General features: G+C 44.0%; 1 protein-coding gene across 10 annotated transcripts in view; it reads left to right on the top strand.

Annotated features, from left to right (window-relative positions):
- LOC120401000 overlaps positions 1 to 23,867 on the top strand; it is a 131,024-nt gene that overhangs the window by 101,621 nt on the left and 5,536 nt on the right. For all 10 annotated transcript variants that reach the window (XM_039530460.1, XM_039530454.1, XM_039530458.1 and 7 more), the window contains 6 exons: positions 10,359 to 10,511; positions 11,272 to 11,481; positions 14,889 to 15,009; positions 15,900 to 15,962; positions 17,191 to 17,321; positions 17,848 to 17,957. In XM_039530460.1, the coding sequence (XP_039386394.1) occupies positions 10,359 to 10,511; positions 11,272 to 11,481; positions 14,889 to 15,009; positions 15,900 to 15,962; positions 17,191 to 17,321; positions 17,848 to 17,957 (788 nt within the window). The remainder of the gene's footprint in view (positions 1 to 10,358; positions 10,512 to 11,271; positions 11,482 to 14,888; positions 15,010 to 15,899; positions 15,963 to 17,190; positions 17,322 to 17,847; positions 17,958 to 23,867) is intronic.

Below are 23,867 nucleotides of genomic sequence, written 5' to 3'. Positions count from 1 at the left end.
TCCTGGATTCCTCATTGATACTGAGCTCTTGCATAGCAGCATCTGTGAGTAACACTTTCTACCATCTTCAGATGGCTAGGAGTCTCTGTCTCATCCAGGTGAATGATAATTTGACCTCAGTTAAGTGATTTTCCTGGGAATGAAACCTTCAGTATTTAGGAAATTCTGACTAGTACAGAAAGCTGCAGCTCATCTATTCAGCAACCTAGGCTACTGCAAGCACAGCAAGCCTATCTGCTGCTCCCTATGCTGGATACCTATAGAATATCGAATCAAGTTGAAGGTCTTGGTCCTTATTTTCAAGATGACCCTGGGCCTAGGCGATTGGTATCTAAAAGATCAACTGAGGTTCCAGAATGAAGACTAGTCAACAACCTTTGCTGCTCTGGCACAATGGAACTCTCTACAGTAAGGGTAAAGTTCATCTGTGCAGGAGACAGAACCGTCTCAAGGGCTGGTTCAAGACTGTGTAACCTACCATTCTCTAACATAAACGTGTGAGAGAGAGAGAGAGAGAGAGAGAGAGATGTGTGCAATGGAGTGTGTGTTGTTTGGGAGACGAGATATATCTATATAAAAATATTTAATTCCAAAACAAAGCATTCTACTTCACATACTTCTTTGCACATACATGTAGGGAAGGGATGAGAGAGCAAACACTTGATGGATGTTAGTCTCATTCTTAGTGTGCTAGTGGAAGACATTCATATACTACATGAATAAGAACTTATACAGAATAGAATGGCAACATGGATAGTGTTAAATACTCAATATATAACTTTTCTGGTCAAGAATCCAGACCAAAACCAGGGATGGTTTTATTAAGTGTAAATCTAAACAAAGCCACCTCCTCCTATCTGTAGTTAATGCTTCAACAACTTACGTAACATAACTCTTATGTAATTAAATAACATCTTGGCTTAAAAGAGAGTCAAACCATTAGAAAATGGGAAGTGAGGCACTAATGCAGTTTAACAACCAGAAGGATTAAAGAATCCATATGTTTATACTGAAGAGAGGGACAAAAATTGGGCTGACCTTGTGATGTGGTTTAGGATTATGTATGAAGAAGTGCCAGGTAAATACCTCAAGACCTCTGAGACTCATGTAGACTTTTTATCAGAAGCACATGTGACCATTTACTCATGGTATCCTATAACATATTGGGGCTCTCCATGCAGAATGGGAAGTCAGCGGCTGCCATTCTGACATTTTATTATTTATGTAGTGTAACTGGCGTACACGGGGCTTTAAAAACATGCAAGAAAAGAAAGATCCTTCCCTGAAGAATTTACAATCTAGATAAAATGGATGCAACAGAAGGACTGAGTACCAGTAATTATCTTTGGTATGCAAGGAAGGTACCTCTAGCTGCAGTTGCAGTGGGTTTGAATATATTGGAGTGAGGAGAGTTAGTGAGGCAGAAGAGAGAGAAGGAGGGTGTCAGGCTATGTATTACCCAGCCATGATGACACCTGAAGGAAAAGGTGAATGCAGGGCTGGCTTCAAACACAAGCAGAATAAGTGGCTGCTTTGTGCCCTACTCTTTGTGCCCTACTCTTTGGGCTCATGTGTCTTGCGTGCTCTGCAATTGATGTGCAACTCATGATCCGATTTCTCTTTCTGTCAATTCATGGCTGGCTCCATAAATCTGTTAGGCCAGCCCTGTATGAGCGAGTGAGTGTTTTATGGCAGAGAACACAAAATGGGATGGGAACCAGTCAAAGTAAATTCCAGAAGCAAATCCAGCAAACCCAGTTTTCCATGGAATCTGACTGCACCAGGATTCCAGTGAACTTGAGGACAATCTGTTCAGATTCAGCTGTACTGTGAGTTCTTAATGAGTTTTGCTCACTGAAGCAGGACAAAATGATAAAGCTAATCATTGTACCTTGACAGATTATTTCCTGTAATTATCGAGGTTTTCTTTGCAAGTGATTATATCCCAGGTGTCAGTATTATTGTCTGCCTGTCTGCAAACTTACTGATAAGATTTCACTTTTAACTGAAACATATATGAATTAACATTCTAGGTGATAGTTCATAGTTGAAAACATGGAGGTCTGATTCTTTAATGGAAGTGTTTTACCCGAGTAAGGACTGCAGGAAACAGTTTAAAGGAGATCTGCAAAGCGAAAAATTAGGCTCATGCCTTTTTGTATGTATGAAGGAGGCCTGAATGTGGAGGCTTGTGTGGGTTTGCTGTTGTTTTCAGGAGCAGGGTTGGTTCTTAATTACATTAGAAATTCAGATCATGTCTAGGTTAGAAGATCAAAGTCAACTTGAGTGGTCAACACCTGAATTGGCTTAGCCTAGGTATGAGCTGCAAAGCCATATCTCTGAGTTACTGTGTCCTCATTGGTACTGTGCTCACCCATCTCGAGGCATATCCCTGGGTTCTTTGTGTAGCAGGAAGCTGATCTGCTCTGATTCTTTCCCAATGAATTGTAGAAGGACTAGACTCTGCTTCTGGACACACAGGGGAACGGTGGGGAAAGCACTGGAAGACTATCAATACTTGCGTGATTTAGCCTACATCCTCACTGCAAAGTAGGAAGGTTACCAGCCTGAGTGAAAACAGCACCAGAGCGCTAGCTCATACACTGAGCAGTGCCAGCTAGCCTAGATTTAAAACACTCTCACAAACTTGGGGGCAATACCTGAGTCAAAATCTGAGTTAACTCTGCAGTGAAGATGTACCCAGAGCATGAATGATGAACTGTTAAGAGGGTGAGGGACTCTTAATCAGTCTGGTTGTTTAAAACTTTTGTTTGTTTTATTAACACCTATTTAACTCTAGTGATTAACGTTTTGAATACAGGAAGGCTTTGCTAAAAATTCAACACCCTCAGCCTTTAATAACATGTTAAGAATTGAAAATAAATGTATCCTATACCTCCTACTGGTCCTCCAAAAAAAAACTAAGGAAGATCAGATTTTATACTCCTGATATTGCTAAGGACCAGGGATCCTAGAAATCCATTAGCCACAGAAAAACATGGCATTTCCATTTTTACAGAGAAATCTGTAATTTTTACATTTTACGAAAATGTATATTAACTATTAACTACATTTTACTGAAAGTACCAGTGTCACTTATTCAATGCGCACAACCTCCCCCTCCTGTGGTTGATTTTTTTTGAATGTGCTTTAAATTTACATAGCTAAACATACTCCAGTAAACTGTTCCCAGCATACTGAGGTTACTCAGTGGCATATAGGGGTTTGTGTTTTAATGCATCTCAAATTTCACGTCAGCTTCCAGATGTAAGTAATTAAAGTTATGAAAAGATGCCAAAAACTTTAAAAATCGCTAAAATATTGCTGAGTTTGGCAAGGAGAAATTTCACGTTGATGGTACTGTGCTATTCTGTACTGTGTGCGGCAAGGCTGTAGATTACATATGAAGGAGACAATTGCAAAGCAGGTGGAAAGTGCTAAACATAAACTGAATGAAAAGGGATGAAGAAGTTGAAACAGTAGGGTCAGCAACAATAGCAAAGAAACAATGCACTGTGACTGGATCATTCCATTTTTATTTTATTATAATGATTAATGACATTGGTAGGCTTTGAACTTGCTTAAATTGTAAATATGCCAATAAAACATTGTCTTCAGCTGATACCTATATATATTGTGACTAGGTAAACTAATGTTCGGTGTTTCATTTTAATTGAGTAAAAATGTGGATTTTATGGGGTTTTTTTTTTTGGTTTTGTTTTTTTATTGGAGAATTTTTGGGGTTTTTTTTAATCACAGAAAACTAGGATCCCGTAAGGTCTTATCTACACATAAGTGTAATGTTTTAACTACACTGGTACAACCCCCTCGTGTGGACACCATCGCCAGTATAAATGTGCTTATACTCATAAGGGAAGGATATAAGAGGTCCTTATGCTGAGGTCTGGTCTACACTTAAAAGTTAGGTTGGCATAGCTGTGGCACACAGGGGTCTGAAAAACTGCCAACCTAAACCCCAATGTAGATGCAGCTAGGTTGAAAGAAGAATGCTTCTGTCATCCTAGCTACTGTCGCTCAGGGAAGTGGAGTTCCTAACATGATATCACTGTTGGAAGCATCCTCACTACAGCGGCATAGCTATGGCGTGGTAGCTGTGCCTCTGTAGTGAAGACCTGGACTCATATAAGTGCATTCGCACTAGAGGTTGTACAGGAACTCCTCGCTTAACGTTGTAGTTATGTTCCTGAAAAATGCGACTTTAAGTGAAACATGTTAAGCGAATCCAATTTCCCCATAAGAATGAATGTAAATAGAGGGGGTTAGATTCCAGGGAAATTTTTTTCACCAAACAAAAGACATATATAAAGTTTTAAACAAACAATTTAATACTGTACACAGCAATGATGATTGTGAAGCTTGGCTGAGATGGTGAAGTTAGAGGGTGGAATAGGGTGGGATATTTCCCAGGGAATGCCTTAGCTAAACAATGAACTAGCACTCGGCTGAGCCCTCAAGGGTTAACACATTGTTAATGTAGCCTCACACTCTACAAGGCAGCACAAATGGAGGGAGGGGAGACAGAGAACACACCCTCTGTGTGTGAGAGAGAAATGTGCATTGCCCCTTTAAGTATGCTGACTCCACTCTAAGGGTATGTCTACACTACCAGAGTAGTTCGATTTTACTTAACTCGAATTTGTGGAACCAACCTTACAAAGTCGAACGTGTGTATCCATACTAAGGACAGTAATTCGACTTTGTGAGTCCACACTAACGGGGCAAGCGTCGACATTGGAAGCAGTGCACTGTGGGCAGCTATCCCACAGTTCCCGCAGTCCCCGCTGCCCATTGGTATTCTGGGTTGAGCCCCCAATGCCTGCTGGGGGAAAATGTGTTGACTGTCGTCATTCAACCGTCACTCCCGCCCTCCCTCCATGAAAGCACCGGCGGGAAATCTGTTACCGCACTTTTCTGGTCAGTGACAGCGCGGATGCCACAGCACTGCGAGCATGGAGCCCGCTGCGATCATCGCTGCACTTAAGGCCGTTGTCAACTCTTCGCACCTTATCGTCCACTTTTTTCACAGTCAGATGCTGAGAAATCGGGCGAGGAGGCTCCGGCAGCGCGGTGAGGACATGAAGTGTGAGAGTGGCACAGACCTCTCACAAAGCACGGGACCCCACGCCGTGGACATCATGGTGGCAATGGGTCATGTTCATGCTGTGGAACGGCGATTCTGGGCCCGGGAAACAAGCACGGACTGGTGGGACCACATAGTGCTGCAGGTCTGGGATGAATCACAGTGGCTGCGAAACTTTCGCATGCGTAAGGGCACTTTCCTTGAACTGTGTGACTTGCTGTCCCCTGCCCTGAAGCGCAAGGACACCCGGATGCGAGCAGCCCTGACTGTGCAGAAGCGAGTGGCCATAGCCCTCTGGAAACTTGCAACGCCAGACAGCTACCGGTCAGTAGCGAACCACTTTGGCATGGGCAAATCTACTGTAGGGGTTGCTGTGATGCAAGTTGCCAACGCAATCATTGAGCTACTGCTCTCAAAGGTAGTGACCCTGGGAAACGTTCAGGTCATCATAGATGGCTTCGCCGCGATGGGATTCCCAAACTGCGGTGGGGCTATAGATGGAACTCACATCCCTATCCTGGGACCGGACCACCAGGCCAGCCAGTATATTAACCGAAAGGGCTACTTTTCAATGGTGCTGCAAGCACTGGTGGACCATAGGAGACGTTTTACCAACATCAACGTTGGATGGCCGAGCAAGGTTCATGACGCACGTGTTTTCAGGAACTCTGGTCTGTTTAGACGCCTGCAGGAAGGTACTTTCTTCCCGGACCACAAAATAACTGTTGGGGATGCGGAGATGCCTACAGTGATCCTTAGGGACCCAGCCTACCCGCTAATGCCCTGGCTCATGAAGCCCTATACAGGCGCCCTGGACAGTGACAAAGAACTCTTCAACTACCGGCTGAGCAAGTGCAGAATGGTGGTGGAGTGTGCTTTTGGACGTCTCAAGGGGAGATGGAGAAGCTTACTGACTCGCTCAGATCTCAGCGAAACCAATATCCCCATTGTTATTGCAGCGTGCTGTGTGCTCCACAATCTCTGTGAGAGCAAGGGGGAGACCTTTATGGCGGGATGGGAGGTTGAGGCACATAGCCTGGCTGCTGATTACGTCCAGCCAGACAGCCGTGCGATTAGAAGAGCCCAGCGGGAAGCGCTGTGCATCTGGGAGGCTTTGAAAGCTAGGTTCCTCAGTGAGCAGGGTAACCTGTGACTATTAAGTTTGTTTACAGAGAAGCTGAACCTGCCCCCGTTTCTTTACCCAATTAATGTTGACTATCCTCTGCAGTTACATACCCCGTTCACCCCGTTCCCCCTCTTCCAACACACGTTTAAAAATAAAATACATGGAACTTTGTTAATAAACACCATTTTCTTTAGTACTGATTTCGCGGTAAAGGGTTAAAACTGGGACACAGACTGTGGTGGGTAGGGTGTGTAGTGCTGCAAAGACCACTTCTAAACTCGAGGAATTACAGGCTCCTGCTCCTAGAGCGGTGCGCAGTGGCGGACTGGTTGTTTCAACGGAACCTGCAACCCCTCCTTCTCGGGACTCTGTGTGTGGGGGCTATGTGACTTTGTGGCGGGGGAGGACGGTTACAGATCAGCTGCTGTGTGGCTCTGTGATCCAGGATAAGGACTGCTGCATAAGATCTCTAACCACCCTCCCCCGCCACAAAGTCACATAGCACCCCCAAAACAGAACATTAAAACAACCTCCCAGACTGACCAGGGTGCCTAGAGACTGCACTGTGTGTGTGACCTGCTGCTGAACCTGCCCCCGTGTCTGTACCCTGGTAAAGGTGACTGACCTGTCCAATTACCAACCCTCTTCCCCCCTTGAAACACAGTCTCCTCTAAAAGAACATGACAGAAACAGTAATTAACAGAAAAGTCTTTTTTATTATCACCTAGACAGTTAGGGGATGAAACTGGGATGGGAGCTTGAGTGAGGCAGGAAGGAAAGGACTTCTCAAAATTTAGGGAATGAGAGCTTTTTGGTAATTGAGCACTCTGCAGGGGTGGAGTGACAGTTCTCATGGCCCGTGGCGCCCCTCCTTCTTGTTACTTTGGGTGAGGGGGGTATGGGACTTTGTGGCGGGGGCGGGCGGTTACAGATACACTGCAGTGGGGCTCTGTCCTGCCTGCGGTCCTGCAGAACGTCCACAAGGCGCCGGAGCATGTCCGTTTGCTCCCTCATTAGTCCAAGCAGCGTTTGAGTCGCCTGCTGGCCCTCCTGCCGCCACCTGTCCTCCCGTTCACTGTGTGAGCGCTGGTACTGAGACATGTTCTCCCTCCACTGGTCTGCTGTGCCGCCTCAGCTCGGGAGCAGCCCATAAGTTCAGAGAACATCTCGTCCCGTGTCCTTTTCTTTCGCCGCCTAATCTGCACCAGCCTCTGTGAGGGGGATGCCGGGGCAGGTCGGGAAACAGTCGCAGCTGTGTGATGGGGGAAAAAGGGAGTGAATTCCTTACAAAGATACATTTTTGCGAACAATAAACATAGTCTAGTCTGTCTCTGTGAACAAGACCATGCACAGCACCTATCTCATGCACACTCAGGACAAGTTCGAATTTTCGGCCTTCGCATTCATTGCCTGGGGTCTTGCACTGGAGATCAGACAAGCGGGGCAGGACAGCAGAATTCGTGGAGCAGGCACACATGGTAAGCCGTAGACTTTTGGCTGCTTAAACCTTAATGTATAGCAGTGCCCTCCTTTCACACTCAAAACAATGGTCATAGCGTTTGCAAGTTCCTGCTGCTGGCAATCCGGAAAGCATGAACTCTGCCCCTGTTCCACCTCCTCGCGGCCGTCCCCGGGAAAGATCCCTGTATGCTGCCCCTCTACCGCCTCCACCACGTGGCTGTAAACCGACGCTTATTGTAATGTAAAGGAACAGTCAAGCATTCCCATTACTAACATTCCCCTAATTCAAAGCAGGACGCCCTGAGCGAGATCACCCTGAGGAGGATCACTGACAGAGGTAGAGACCGCATGCTGCGTGAAAGCCAGCACAAACCAGGGGCCTATGCCACCATGCTCGTCGAGGCAATGATACCAGACTACCTGATGATAGCCTGGCACGGAAAAGTGTCCTACCACGGAGGACCCAATAAGGCTGCTCTCCCCAGGAACCTCCTGCGGAGGCTTTTCGATTACCTCCAGGAGAGCTTCGTGGAGATCTCCCAAGAGGATTTCTGTTCTATCCCCATATATATTGACCTTCTTTTCACATAGTTAATATTCCTGCTCTGTTAAAAATAAATGTTTACATGTTTAAAGCACGTACTGATTGATCCTTCCCCTGATTCAGGGTCCGGGTTAACGGCTGGGGAGGGTTGGTAGGGGATCTCAGTGAGGGTGATGAAGAGATCCTGGCTGTCGGGGAAATCAGCGTTGTAAGCGCTGTCAACTGCCTCGTCGTCCTCATCTGCTTCCTCATCTTCCCCGTCCGCGAACATCTCCGAGGAATCGGCCGTCGACACTATCCCATCGTCAGAGTCCACGGTCAGTGGTGGGGTAGTGGTGGCGGCCGCACCTAGAATGGAATGCAGTGCCTTGTAGAAGCGGCATGTCTGGAGCTGGGATCCAGAGTGTCCGTTTGCCACTTTGATCTTTTGGTAGCCTTGTCTCAGGTCCTTGATTTTCACGTGGCACTGCGTTATATCCCGGCTGTATTCTCTGTCTCTCATGGCTTTGGAGACCTTCTCGTAGGTCTTTGCATTCCGTTTTTTGGAGCGCAGCTCCGAAAGCACAGACTCGTCGCCCCACACAGCGATCAGATCCAAGACTTTCTGGTCAGTCCATGCTGGGGCCCTCTTTCTATTCTGAGATTGCATGGACACCTCTGCTGGAGAGCTCTGCATCGCTGCCAGTGCTGCTGAGCTCGCCATGATGTCCAAACACGAAATGAGATTCAAACTGGCCAGACAGGAAAAGGAATTCAAATTTTCCTGGGGCATTTCCTGTGTGGCTGGTCAGGGCATCCGAGCTCGGGCTGCTGTCCAGAGCGTCAACAGAGTGGTGCACTGTGGGATAGCTCCCGGAGCTATTAACGTCAAATTCCATCCACACCTAGCCTAATTCGACATGGCTATGTCGAATTTAGCGCTACTCCCCTGGTCGGGGAGGAGTACAGAAATCGAACTAAAGAGACCTGTATGTCGAACTAAATAGCTTCGTTGTGTGGACGGGTGCAGGGTTAATTCGATTTAACGCTGCTAAATTCGACATAACCTCCTAGTGTAGACCAGGCCTAAGTACATTGCCTTTTAAAGTAGATCAGCTAGCTGAGACAGCAGCTGCTACCAGCAAGCTCCCTCTGTCCTGAGCCCTGTCCCTCTTCCCCCCCCCCCCCGCTCTATGGAGATGGGGCAAGCAGGGGGCAGGAGCATGGGGGAGAGGGACACCCTGACATTAGCACCCATCTTACCCCTGCCCTGCACAGCAAGCAGGAGGCTCCTGGGAGCAGCTCCAAGGCAGAGGGCAGGAGCAGCACATGGCAGTCGGGGAAGGGACAGCTGAACTGCAGGCAATTAATAGCCTGCTGGGTGGCTGCTGCACAGGGAACTTAGGGGAGCTGATATGGGGGCTGCCAGTCCACCCTGGTTCCAACCCCCCACCAGCTAGCTGCAATGGCTGCTCTTTCTGCAAGCAGTGGACAAAGCAGGCGGCTGCCAAACAATGTTATAAGGGAGCATTGCACAACTTTAAACAAGCATGTTCTCTAATTGATCAGCAACATAAGAATGAAACAACGTTAATCGGGGACGACTTTAAGTGAGGAGTTACTGTACTAACCTTGAATATTTTGGTAACATTTTATATATACCGATCACATACCTAACAAAAATACACTCTACCCCGATATAACGTGACCTGATATAACACGAATTCGGATATAACGCGGTAAAGCAGTGCTCCCGGGGGGCGGGGCTGCGCACTCCGGTGGATCAAAGCAAGTTCGATATAACGTGGTTTCACCTATAATGCAGTAAGATTTTTTGGCTCCCGAGGACAGCGTTATATCGTGGTAGAGGTATAGTTCTATCCGTACAAAATCTGTTTGTAAACCAGGCTTTAGAAAAAATGAGCAGAAACATACCAAACAAGCCCCTCAATGCAAAAGGCCCCAAAATCAAACAAGTCCCCCCGTAAATTTTTCAGGCCTTCTTTTTTAATCAGAAAGAAACAAAAAGGACTCCTGCAACTTATTAAAAATCCCTTGCAGGTCACCTTTCAAGTAATCTGGTGCTATTAACAATACAGGACCATGGCTTTCATTCCTTAATTCTATTATGTTCTTTTTGTTGACAGGAGGCCCTTCAAAACAAAGAAGAGTGTTTGAATGCCAAGATGCTGGCAGAACAAGAGGTGCTTTTATTTCGTCAGCAGCTGGTGGCTATAAGGAAGGCTCTGGCAAAATCTCAAGCAGACAATGAAAGACTAAAGAAACAGTTAGATAAGCAGGTACCTAAAATAACTATCCTGACTCATTCTACGAAGTGGGTCAAATTCTCATCTCCTCTCAATACCACTTACTTCAATAGAGAATTTTACCCATTGCCTTTCAAGAGGTAAATACTTCCAGAAACAGTTGAGGGACAACTGGAAACTGAAGCTGAAGATGTATATATTTTGACTCTACCGAGCCATATATATTGGTTTGAGCTTTTTCTACAGGCACTCTTGTAGTCAGAGAGGAATATAGACAGAAGCTGTTAGGGATCATATATAAGATTTACATCACCTCGGCAAAATGACAATCAACGTTTTAAAAGGGTTATTTTATGAAAATGAAGCTGTAAGATGGAGATATGAACTGTCAAAGAGCCTAAGAATATCTTCCAGATGCTAAAATACCTGTATTAAAAAATAACTCCAGTACTCTGTTGCTGATGATTATTTTAAATAAGAGGGAAAAAGAACACCCAATGTTTATTCCCACATGCAAAAAGTTTAACTTAGGCCTTGTGTACACTAGAGGGCTAAGCTGATGTAAATTATGCAGTTTAAGTTACATAACTTACCAGAGCAGGGAGCTCCTTTCCAGGCATTGCTTAAAGGTGATGAGCAAAGGAGAAAAAATTGGGCTTCTGCCCTATTTTGTTTCTGATCCCAGAAAGTTTGAGGGTTGGTTTGTTTTTAATTCTGCTTGGTTTTTATATATTAGAAAGGAATGAGTCTTTCAAGTTCTGTTGCCTGACATATTGTTATTTCCATGTTATAGAAACACTTGCTACAGGAAGTAGAACATAGGATGACTCAAGAAGCCCGGAGCAGGCAACAGCTGGATGTGATGAAGGCAGCAAACATGGAGAAGATGCTGGAAGACATGGGGCAGAAAGAACAGAGGCTGCAATGTCTGACCGAAGATGCTGAGAAATCTTCTAAAATAGTGAAGCTTCAGCAAAAACGGATCAAAAAAGAAATGCATCAGGTAAGCGCATAACTACACCTTTAAACACTTCAGCATGTACCATGTTGCTAAGGAAGCTAGCATTCCTTGAGACATGTACTAGGGCCTCAGTACTGGTTACCAGCTGCATGTCTTTCTCTGATCAATGCATCCCCCTCCAGCGCCCTGGATTTCACGGTATACTCTGCATTTTGGGAGTTATTGCCGCCTCCTTCTGCAGCCCTGCCAAGCTAGGAGATGTTCTGAAGAGAGAGACCCTTCACCACAGAATGCCTTTGGGTGTAAGGAACAGTGCACTAGGTTGGGGGCTAGGAGACCAGGGGGTCTAAGCTCATCTCTTCCAGAGTTTTTTATATTTGTGTGTACTTCACAACCTCTAATATTGAGCATGGCCTTGAATCCCTGCCCTCAGAGGCAAGTATTCCTCCCATTTTACAAATAAGCTAACGGAGAGGTTACAGAAGGTCACGTCTGGCAGAATTGGGTATAAAACCCAGGTGTTTAAAATGGCAAGCCTAAATTTCCTCCACTCATCCACAATGTGCTAAACCTAAGTATTTGTAAGCACCACTCTAACCACTAGATCATGCTCCCTTCCCAGAACTGGTTGTAGAACCCAGGAACACTGATCTCCAACATTATATCATAATTTAGCAAGTAGTTGTGTAATCCACTGGCAAATGTGTGTCACATCCCTCACTAGCTGCTGGCCTACAGAGAGGATAACATGGAATTCTTTAGCTCTGTACTAGGGATCTGAAGACTGAGGGTTCAAATCCTGCTGGTACTTTGTTTTTTGCACATTATGGAATTTCTGTCCTTCCTAATTTCTTTTTAAACAACTGGTTTAATGAGTGAGAAAACATCCTTAAAAACTGCTTTATAGTTAAAACAAAACAAAACAAAAAACCCCCCACAAACATTATACCAAAATTGACAGATTATAATGTGTAACAAAACACAGGTATATCATGTTTCAGCCTTTTGCGTCACATTGTGGTTGCTTCGATCACACACTGGCAGATTTAAGGTCGAGAGGTATGACTGAATGGAATGGAGGAGCTCAGAAGTGCCTGCTAGTTAACCCAATGGTATATGAAGTCTTCTTTCTCTTCTCCTGCATTGTCATGTGAACTGTAAATGAGGAAATCTATTCCAGCAGTTAATCATAAACTTAGAAGTTAACATTTAAATGTTCTTATTGGGTGAAATCAAACATGCAGTACTATATTTGGTATAAATTATAGAATGGCTCATCATTCCCAACAGCACAAGCCTTTCACTTACAATAAAAGTTTGGCAAATTCTACTTGGTTTGTTTTTTATGCAGATTTTACTGACCTTATCTGATTATATATTTTGTGTTTAAACAGTTCTGGGATAATCTAGATCCTCTTAGGAGATTTATGGAAGTATAACGTAGATGCAAGAGTGCCTTGACAGCCAAAACATACACAAAACAGCTGCTGTTTAGTATAAAACAAAAGCACATGATTTTTCATCTTCAGCATATCTTAATGCCGTTACTATGGTAGAATAACAAAGAAACGGCTTGTTGCAATTAGTCCAGCAAATACAGGGCAAAACCATTGACTCAGGGCAAGAGAGAGACAACCAAAAACACAACACCTTGGTTGCTGCCATAGGTAGGTCATTTTTATCTCCACTCCAGATGTTTACTGTTGTAAAAGAAGAAATATAATTAGCATTTATGCTAATTGTCAAGTCTTTGATACTATAACACAGGTTGTATAGCGATTGCAGACAGCATACACAGCTGGCATGTAGAAATTTTATTATTCTTTGCTTTCTCTACTTTCTATCTGACACGATTAAGTATAAAGGGGGACACATCCATTACCAGTGGTTCTCAAACCAGGGTTCAAGGAACCTTTTTTGATGGTCCACTGAATGAAACATTTTGGGACACAGGCAGGGTTGAGCCCAGTCTACACACAGAAATTGCATCAATTTAACTAAATCAGTGCCAACATATTGTATGGACAGTCTGAAGTTGGATATCGATTTAGCTTAATTTAATTGCTTAACGATGTCCTCCATTATTAGACTGATTTAAGACTGTCTGCAAAAAGAACTGGCACAAATTTAAGTGAATCAATTTAGAAGCTGATTTAACTAAATGAGTACAATTTCCGTAGTCCAGCTCTTGGATTGGGTTGTCGGGCGGATAAGTGGGTCAATGAGAGGTGCTTTGTGTCTCTTACAAAGTGACATGCAGAATGAAAATGTTTGAAAACCACTTGATTAGATTTTAGTCAGGTAAATCCCCTTGGCTGCACTTCATGCACTCCACAATCTTTAACAGCATAAAGTGTGGCTTTCCATCCCGTATCTGCAGTCCTACCATAAATAGAATGAAACGTCCTTGTTCTTATCTGACTGCCTCTCCTGTAAACCTGGCCAAAGTATTTTCTCTCTTCAACCACCTGAACAGTCCAATTGAAAGCACCCACCGCGATTTGGGAGAGTCGAGATGACAGATAGCATTTTGCTGGGAATAGTTTGGCAGGCTGCTGGTACTTTCTGTGACTGCCTTTATTAAGAGCATATGACACCAAGAGACTTTTGAAAGAGCAAAGCATTCAGCCCTGGCACATAGGCCAATGAGTTCATAGTCCCCGTCTCTAAATGGTGCAGCTGCACACCCTTTTGTTGTGTTTACAAAATACTTGTGACCCTTTGAATGCTGGGAAGCATCAGTAGCTGTATTGGCCTTTGAGAAAATAAATAATGTGGTATTGGATAAACAAAACAATTACAGTGTCAGGACTTGCTACACAGTGGTCCCTGCTGCTGCTAGCTCCCGAGAAGGAGACCTATGTGGGCATGAAAGCATGTGGCTTATAACAGTTACCCTGTCTAGAACTAAGCCATCATCTCAGCAGTGTCTGATTCAATTGTTGGTTCTCATTTCTTGCTCCTTGTTCTGGCAGGGAGTGGGGCACTGAGAAGACGGGCCCCACAGCCCTTGGAGGAGCTGAGGGAAAGATGTTCACTCCTGTCTTTCATTTAGAATGGCACTGAGGCTGGAAGTGGCTGGTCATGATGTGGGGTGTGGGTTACAAGGGTTATAAATAGAGAGCTCAGGGGAGTGAGGTGGGAAAAGGCCCTAGGTTGTCTACTGCCCTTTCTTAAAATGCTGGAAACTGCAGATTTTATTAAATAGTTATAATGCCCATTTATATCACTGTCTCCTCCGGAAGGATCCGAGACACATTTTATAAAATTATATCTAGGAATTACTTCATTCACCGCTGAACTGTGACCACCTCTGATGCTGAAGGCATCTGCTTCTCCTCCTTTTGAGCCCTTTAGCCTGTGACTTTGCTTTGAACAAGGATTGTCAGAAGATTTTTTTTTCTTTTTTAACCTGAATTCTCTTCATGTGGTATTGCCATCCTTCTTAGATAAGAAGCCAGTTGATCCAAGAACGTAGTTTAAAACTGGATGCCTTCCAGCGCGTGGATGAACTGCAGTGTCAGGTTTATGACTTGGAAGCTGTAACATCCCAGAGAAACTCACCCGCAGGTAAGGGAACATGCATTTCTTTTAAAATGACGTGAACATCCAAACAAGTTTGAGTAGATTTTTCCAGCTTAATTGTGTGGCTTGGGTACTGTACCACCACAGGGATTACCAAAATAGTGCATGCCTGCATATTCACCAACCCCCACGTGCAAAAATGGATGGTTTCTATCTTCCTTCATTTCTTCCCCCCCCCCCCATTTTTTTTTCTCATCATGTGTGAAGAAGGCCTGAAGGATGGTTTTCGGGTGGGGATTTTTTTTTTTGCTTGATTGCTTGTTTTTTTAACCTTAGCACCATCCGGAATATAAATACTGCTGTTTTTACTGGAAGTCTCTTTGGAGGACAAGAGAACAGGAGTTCGGAGCTTTCTCAGTTCTTCACTGAAGGGACAAGAATTTTGAAGCTTTAAAAGAGATTTTTTTTTCTTCCCAGCTGTTTTTTTTTTATAACACGTGTTTAATTCAAAGTGCTTTAAACAGGTTGATGAAAAAAGAATACTAAACTGCCTTTCCAGTGTTAGCAGAGATGAAAAATACGGCCAGTGTAAATACCAGATGAGCAAGTAAGGTTGAGTACATTCTGAACAAACCAGATTCTATGGGCGAATCAAACACACAGGATGAAAAGAAGTGAAAATCAGCTTGGACATTTCAAAGTATTTGGCCTGCAGGGAATTCCCCGTTATTCAACCTGCTACATAGCTGGAGAACTTGTCTGGAGAGCAAGGAAAAGCCTTTTTTTAAAATGGAGCCTGCCTCAAAATACAGACATTCTGCAGATGTCTGTCCCCAAATACTAAAAGGACATGCTTTTTTCTAGCTTTTTCTTGATGATTGTAGTGTTAATTGTGTAACTGTATTATGGATGTTGTAATTTATTTCTTTTAAAAGGAATGAAGAAGTCCACTAATCTGATGTCTTCTAGTGCAAGCAGCGCAAGAAGTCCTTTGTCAGGTAATAAACCAATACGGAATAACTATCACTTCCCACCCATTAGCAGTAATGCACTTTGTCAGGAAAAGCAGGCTCACAGAGTGCAAAGGTTTATAATTTTTATGAATTTGAATGTCTGTATTGCCTTTAGTTGCAGTATTAAGCCCTAAAGTAAGTGCATGCATTACCCTTCATTCTAGTCTTCATATTCATCTAGGAGTGACAACTGAGTACTTGCTATGTCTCTGCCTCTTTAGGCTGCAATTGCAACCACACCCAGGTCTTGACATCCTCATTTGATCTGGTTACAATAAACACAGTAGAGTTGTCCACATCGAGGCTTTAGTCACAGCACAACCCTCTGTCCATCACGCTGCCCATCAGTGCTTTCTGAGAAAATCTTGTACTGCCTCCGCAGGGGCTAGAGGACTGGCACACAGATTAGTACCAGCAACACTCAGGACAATGCATTCTGGGATGTCTTGCTGCACAAAGATATGGGAAGGAGGAGGAGCACCCATCTGTTAGGGCTTGTATTTGCATGGCAAAATAAGTGCTATAATTTTCAGAAACATAGCTAGGTGCCAGTCAAGGCTATTGGCAAGGGTGACATGTGGCAAGCTGCCAGTGGCTCTAACAGAATATTAACCATGCTGTATGTGGAGACAATCCAAGCTTAGATCATATCAGTAGCCAGGTAGAAACTCAGCATCTGCTTCAGAGATTTTAGTGTCTAAAAGGACCAACAGTCAATTAGGGAAGTGTCTGTCTGCGTGAAGACCTAATGAAGGGAAAAACTAAGCTAACGCTTGAAATTGAAGAAACACTTCGACTTACATTTTTGATTCTGTTGCAATCTAAGGGATAATGACAGAGCTTTGGAGAAACTATTTGCCTATAATGGATTAGATTAGAGCTTGGATCAGCAAAGATCTGCTTCACTGATCTGTCTATGGATGGTGGAATATATGTATGAGTCCCACAGTAATGAGACTTTCTCTAACCAGTGACAGGGCTTTGATTAAGTCTTTATGCAGAAATATTGTGGCTATTTTTAATTCTGCACATTCTATTAGAAACCATACAGGAACCGCTATGCATTTAGGACAGGACTAAGAAAGAAGTTGCTTACAGTTCTGTATGACTGTTAACGTCTGTATTTTTATTATGTTTATGTATCAGAACAGGTGCTTTGTGTATTTTTGCTAAAGTCAAGTTCTGCTGTAACGCCACATTATTTATAATCTAGGTTCTGCATCATGGGCCCAGCGCACAGTGATCTCAGCATCCCCTCTACCCAGGGATTACAAGCAGAATCCTTTCACTCCAGATCCCAAAGGTAGCAATATAACAACAGGAAAGACTGAAAGGCCAAAGACTGTGAGTAATGGTGGGTTTGGTAGTGAATGGTAAAAAAAAAGTCAGTGAAGTTTGTGAAAAATGAATTGTGTTGAGTCAGCTTTTAGGTCTGGACATTAACAGTCAAATCCCCCTTAAAGAGCTGGATTAAGTAGTGGAATAGGGGAGTGATATAATTGAAGGCTTCCTGTTACACCTGATTCACAGTTCTTATACACCGTTGGCTGATTTCCAGGGACTTGTTAGGCTTCCAAGGGACAATGTGTCAGGGAGGACGACCTACGCTAGAGGGTGCTGTGCCAGGGTCAGTGACTTCTGAGAAGAGCAGAGGAGGTGTCTTACAATGAATCCTGTCCCTCTCTCAAGCCGGGAACCACCTCATTTCTAGCCAGCCCGCCCTCTTCAAGCCACTTCCCTTTGTTTCAGACTAGGAAGTAGCATGTGCTGCTGGGTTGCTGATCAGGATAAATCTACTCAGGCTCAGTGTAATTGCTGCATAGACTCCTCCCCAGGGTTAACATTACAGCCCACTCACTTACAATTGCAGGTGCCCAGCAGATGGAAGAACAGAGTGATAGATGCTCTTTTACCAGACCTGGCTGAACACACACAACCTCCCATCCTCATGCAGCAGCATGAACACAGGCTGGCCCAAAAGTGAGCTGAAATGTACTTTTGATTAAAATCAGAGGGTTTTTTCATACCTATACATTGTATCTGATCTGGCTAACGTGGAGTGGGATAAAAAAATTTATGCAAAGCCAAACTGATGTACAAAGTAACACATGCTCTGATTGGGCCCTGGTCTACACTACAAATTTATAGCGGTATAAATATGTTGCTGAGGGTACGTCTACACTACGGGACTATTCCGAATTTGCATAAACCGGTTTTGTAAAACAGATTTTATAAAAATGTGCGTAGGGCCACACACTAACACACAAAACGGTGGTGTGCGCGCCACGGTCCGAGCTAGCGATTTCTCCGATTTCTGACTGTGTGGTAGCTGGGCTATCCCATCATTCCCGCCCCCTCCCCTCCCCCCTCCTCCCCCCCCCCCCGAATTTCGGTTGATGAGAAATTCATTTTCTAGTGGTTCTGGGTCACTATGTCCGTCACTCCTTCCGCTGCTGGGAAAGCAGCAGACATTTCATTCATTTTTTCCCTTCCTGGCCCTGGCAGATGCCATAGCATGGCAATCATCATGGAGCTGTAGCCTGTTTTGTGACTGTCACCGTATGTGGACTAGATGCAGAGCAGAGAGGCGCAGCAGCAGCAGAGCACAGAGCAGCTTGCTTTTGCATTGCATGCAGGGATGGTTAGCCATCAGCCATATTACCATACCATAAATTGGTAATTGGTGGAAATAAGATTGTTGTCCTACCAGTGTTGCACTGTTCCATTGTGCTGTGTTAAGTGCTGCTCTTGGCTCTTAGCTAGCCGCTAAATTAAAGCTGGGGAAAGTCCTCTCCTCCAATCCCTCCTCTAAAAATTGAGAAAAAAAATCAGTCCTGCCTGGCAAGTCCCTAGTCCTGTCCCTGTGTCTAGAATAGAGAGAAGTGAACCACTGTATCAGAGAGAGAGAGAGAGAGACAGAGAGAGAGCCTGCAGAAATTATGAGAAATTATGAGCTGTATTTGCATTCAGGGTGCAGCTGCAACCTGCTCCTGCAACCAACCTTCCTCTTCCTCCCCTCTTCCCTCAGCCTTCCTGGTTGTCCCCCACTTGTGTGATGAAGTAATAAAGAATAGAGAATAAGAATGCAGAGATAATAGGAGGTGAGGATAGTGATGAGCTATGAGAGATAGTCCAGACAGAGCAAGGGAGTGTGTGAGAGAGTGGAGCAGAGAGGTGAGGGTGTAGTTCAGGGCCCCAGCATCCTCTTCTTTTCTTTGGGCAAAGGAATCTTTTCAGGGCTGGGCCCCTGTTTGATAGTATATGTTTGATGGTTATCAGCCATATTTGGCCATCTACCACCATCTACCATGAGGCACCCCTCAGGCACCCATGACCAGGCTATCAGTCATGATGGTCATCAGTTTACCTGCCTTTTTGCAGATGGCTTTGCCAATAGGCTGATGTGCCAGGCGGAGTGCACCATCAGCCACCACCACAGGTGCTGCATGTTGCGTGAAGCAGCATGTCGGGTCTATCTGCTGCACAGTCAGTAAAATCTGAAGTATTCAGTAAGAGAGTCAAGAGAGGATTAAAAAGAGTTCAAGAGTGTTTTGGTGGTGGTGGTACTTGGTACTTCTGTGCCTGACCACCCGCGGACTATGCCTGACCCCCCACTGACCTTGGCATTGACCCTCAGCCAGAAATGCAAATACTTCTCGACTGCAGGAACTGTGGGATAGCTTGAGTCCTCCAGTCCATGGCGTCATTCCATTGATTGAGCTTCCATTTGTTTTGTCACAGTCGCGCGCTGAGCCCCGCTGAGCCCGCTCTGGTGTGTCTGCTTTGATTTTGAATGGCGATTTTTTGGTTCTGATTTTGAAGATTTAGAACAGATTTGCCTGCCCCTTTGGCGATTCACATCGCATGGTCCATGCGGGACTTCTCTTTATTTTGATTTTTTTAACTTTTCTTACCACGTGCTGACCCTCGGAGCAGCTGGCTGTCCCATGCTATTCAAAGTTCAAAATCAAATTCCTGGCTACCTGGCCTGTCTGGCCATCATCCGGCTGTCATTGCTGTCCAGGCGGTCAGTGGTGCATAGTGGATAGCCTATCGTCGATCAAGGGCAGTCCACAACCAGCGACAAACATAATTGCCGATGCATATACCATAACTCGATATGTCTCGTTACGTTAGAGTACAGAAAAAGTAAAAAAGGAGTAAAAAATTAAAATCCTGCCTGTGTGGTGGGGACTTGGTGGTTTTCGGGTTCAGGTAAAAAAAACCGTTAAACCCTGAGAGATGCACTTATACCGACCTAACTCCCAGCGTAGGCAGTGCTATGTCGGGGAGGTGGAGTACCTACACTGATGGGAGCAGCTCTCCCATTAGTGCAGGCAGCATCTTCACGAAGCGCTACAGTGGGGCGGCTGCCCCGTTGTAAGTGTAGACAAAGCCTGACAATCCTTTACTGGTGTGAATTGTGAAAGGCTTTTTGTATTATAAAGATTGTGCATATTTGGCAATATGCGTAGGTATGGAGAACCCCCAAAATATTAATCACAGTCCAGGATTTGCTATGAAATTTTGTTTGTTTTATATAAAAGTAAATCATTCTGCTGGCCAACCTTCCATGGGAGAAAACAAAGCTTCTGAGTATAGCATGCTTTGCAAATATGGACAAAAAAAGTAATTCCCCTCTGGAGAACATGAAAAGTACTGTAAAACAAAAGGAACCTCTCAGAGGGGAAGTGGGATGAAGGGGCTTATCCTGCTGTTCAGTTATCACTAGAGCTGGTCAAAAAATGAAAATTACTTTTCACAATTTTTTTTGTTTGAATTAGAACAAAAAGTTCAAAAATTTTGGTGCAAAGTTAATTTTAGAAAAGTTGTTTCTGGAGAATCAAAACAATGTTTTGAAAAATTCCAGGGAGCAGGGGATTCTGGGCAAAAATTTCTACCGATTTGACACATTCCTGTGAAGTTTCAATTCTAGTGAATCAGCAGTTTCCAAAAAGCTCGAGTTATTACCTCCTCTTTCACTTGTCACAGAAACTGATGTTCTGGGATTCCCTATTATCTATATATGGTGATGAGAAAAGCTCTGTTCAGTGTAGTCCTGCAGCCTTAAAACTCCACCTGTCCTACTGATGAGTGTGTGTTAGCCTGATCTATAGTGTGGGTATTAATTATATTGATTGATTACTTAAAAATGCCCAGGTATCACTTTGAGGGTTGACAGGTTCTTGTCCCAAATCTGGCCCAGTATTAGTAAAATTACTCTATAGTTGGGAACCCCGATGGCTCTCACTGTAGGAACTCTTCTATATGTCCATATACTCACACCATCCTGTGCAGGATGACCTGAAATGTTAGCCATCATCTTCCTCATCACCATCACCTTCCTCCTCATCATGAGTGGCCATTGTTGTAGCCCCTTCCAAAGGCTACATCTCTCTCTCCTACCCCACAGGCTGGGATGCAACATTTATATGTTACACTGATGCCACTCTATCTATCTAAAGCATATTCAGTAGGGGTTTTTCACTTTTTCCTTATATGTATTTCCTCACCCTACCAATGTTGAGGTGTCCTCCTTCTATAGGTTAGTATACTGATACATTAGTATACAACTACCATTTCAGCTCATAATCATATCTGTCACCCCTTGCTTAAGCAGATTTGTGGTTATTACTTCCATGTTCCTTATGGTAGCACTTATTGGAACATTCTAATTCCTACCATTAAGCAAGCTCTCCTTAGTTCCTAAAATCTAAAAGTAACTGTTGATCTATGTCAAGGGTTACAGCCTACTTAACCACACTTATGCTTCCGCTAATGTCTTACAAGATGCAGACATGCCAAACCTGTGAAAAAAATGCAGACACTGGGCTTGTTGTTTTCCTTAATTGGCTTGCGAGTTGCTTGTTGGCTAGTTTTTGGCTTGTAGCTTGCTGCTGCTGCTTTTTTTGTTTGTTTTGGGGGTTTTTTGGGGATTGGCTCCTGGCAAGCGGGGAAGGGTAGGGGAAGAGTCTGGGACTGGGGTGGGCCTGCTGTGCACCCCTGACTGCACACCGGGGTGGGATCTAGTCATAGTGTGTTGGGGTTCATAGAAATTGGCTTGTTTTGAAATGGGATTAGCTTGATTTTTGGCTTCTTGTGAAAGTTGAAGTGCTTATTTACCACATGAAAGTTGGCAAGTGTGAATACGGTAGGTTTCTTGCATTACAGCTAATAATAAAAGCAGCTAAATATAATGAAGGCAAGGCAGGGACTAGAGTAAAAACAAGCCTATGGGCTACATGTGTCATTTACAAGAGCTGTGTTATTTAGTGGAATTGATCCCATAGAAATAGTGTAGTTCTAAGGCTCCAGGACTGTACAGTGCTTGTTCAGTCAGGCACTGCCATATATCTATCTACCTACCTGTGTACTTCAACCAATTAATATTCTAATGTGCAAGAGTGGGCATGGGCTGTTTTTGCCCATTCACTGCTTTGTCTAAGGGATGCACAGCTGTTGGAACTAAAGCCTGACCATATTGCCAATGGGCCACAATAATCTGCATATATTTAGATTGTCCATTTGTTTCCTCCTGATGCCTTTAACATTAAGTAAAATTGATGTGCCTAGTTTTACAGCTCTCATGTGTATAGTCTCTTCTCCTTCCTCTCCTACTTCTCCTGCCTAGCTCTTGCTTCTGATTCTTTCATCCTCTTCCATCTTCTCCCCTGTGATCTGAGAACAGCTGAAGAATGGTGCTTCTCTGCCACAGCTCAGTCCCAGCTTGAAGTAAGGCTGCTATGAGAGTTAATGACAAGACTCTATTATACTACTACAGGTTCTCAGCTGGTGGGTTTTTTTTTCTTTAAGGTTGCTGGGGCTCTGCTATGACACTTGTTCAAAGACCAGGGATGGCAACTCTAACTGGCTTTTTCTTTCACAGCATTAACCTTTCTGTAAAATCACACACATCAGACTAGATGCAATAATGGTCTCTTGTGGCCTTAAAAATCTAGGAAACTAAGGCCTAGATCTTCAGAGGTATTTAGGTGCCAAAATGCTTTAGCTGCCCTAGACACATTTGCTTTTGTAAAGAGCAAAAGTGAAACCTGAACATAAGAATGGCCATGGTAGGTCAGAACTATCCCTCTAGTCCAGTATCCTGTACCAGATGCTTCAGAAAGAATGAATAGAACAAAGCAATTTATCAAGTGATCCATCCCATTGTCCAGTCCCACCTTCTGCTTGGCTGAAGTTTAAGGACACCTAAAGCATGGGGTTGCATCTTGGAAAGTCTTGGCTAAATAGCCATTGGTGGACCTTTCTTGAACTCAGTTATAATTTTGGCCTTCACAATATCCCCTGGCAATGAGTTCCACAGGTTGGGTGAAAAAGTACTTGTATTTATTTTAAACCTGTTGCCTATGTCATTGGGTGACCCTAGTTCATGTGTTATGTAAAAGGACAAGTAACACTTTTTCTCCACACCATTTGTGACTTGACTAAGGGAGGCTATGATAGAGGATTATCCTCTCTTTTTTAAAGATGAGCAGTCCCACTCTTTTTAATTTTTCCCTATATAAAAGCTATTCCATACCTATCATTTTTGTTGCCCTTCTGTGAACCTTTTCTAATTCTAAAGTATCTTTTTTGAGAGGGGTTGACCTGAACTGCACAGTTTGTGGCATTGGTATTTTCTGTCTTACCTAGCCTTTTCCTAATGATTTCTCCATTAAGCACGTTTTCAGAGCACTATCAACATTCACAAGAGAGCCTGGAGGCATTGTAAACAGCTAACCTGAGTGGAGTTAAATATTTGTTATGGAATTTTATAACAAGGCAGCCATACAAGGCAAGCTCTTTCCCATTGTTTGACCTATGTTAACTCTGGTATCAAATACATTTATTTAACCAACAATTTTAATACAGGAGTCCTAGGCAAACAGA

The sequence above is a fragment of the Mauremys reevesii genome, linkage group 3 (genome assembly GCF_016161935.1).
Source record: "Mauremys reevesii isolate NIE-2019 linkage group 3, ASM1616193v1, whole genome shotgun sequence".
Classification (NCBI taxonomy): Eukaryota; Metazoa; Chordata; order Testudines; family Geoemydidae; genus Mauremys; species Mauremys reevesii.
This window is presented reverse-complemented; position numbering and strand designations above follow the sequence as displayed.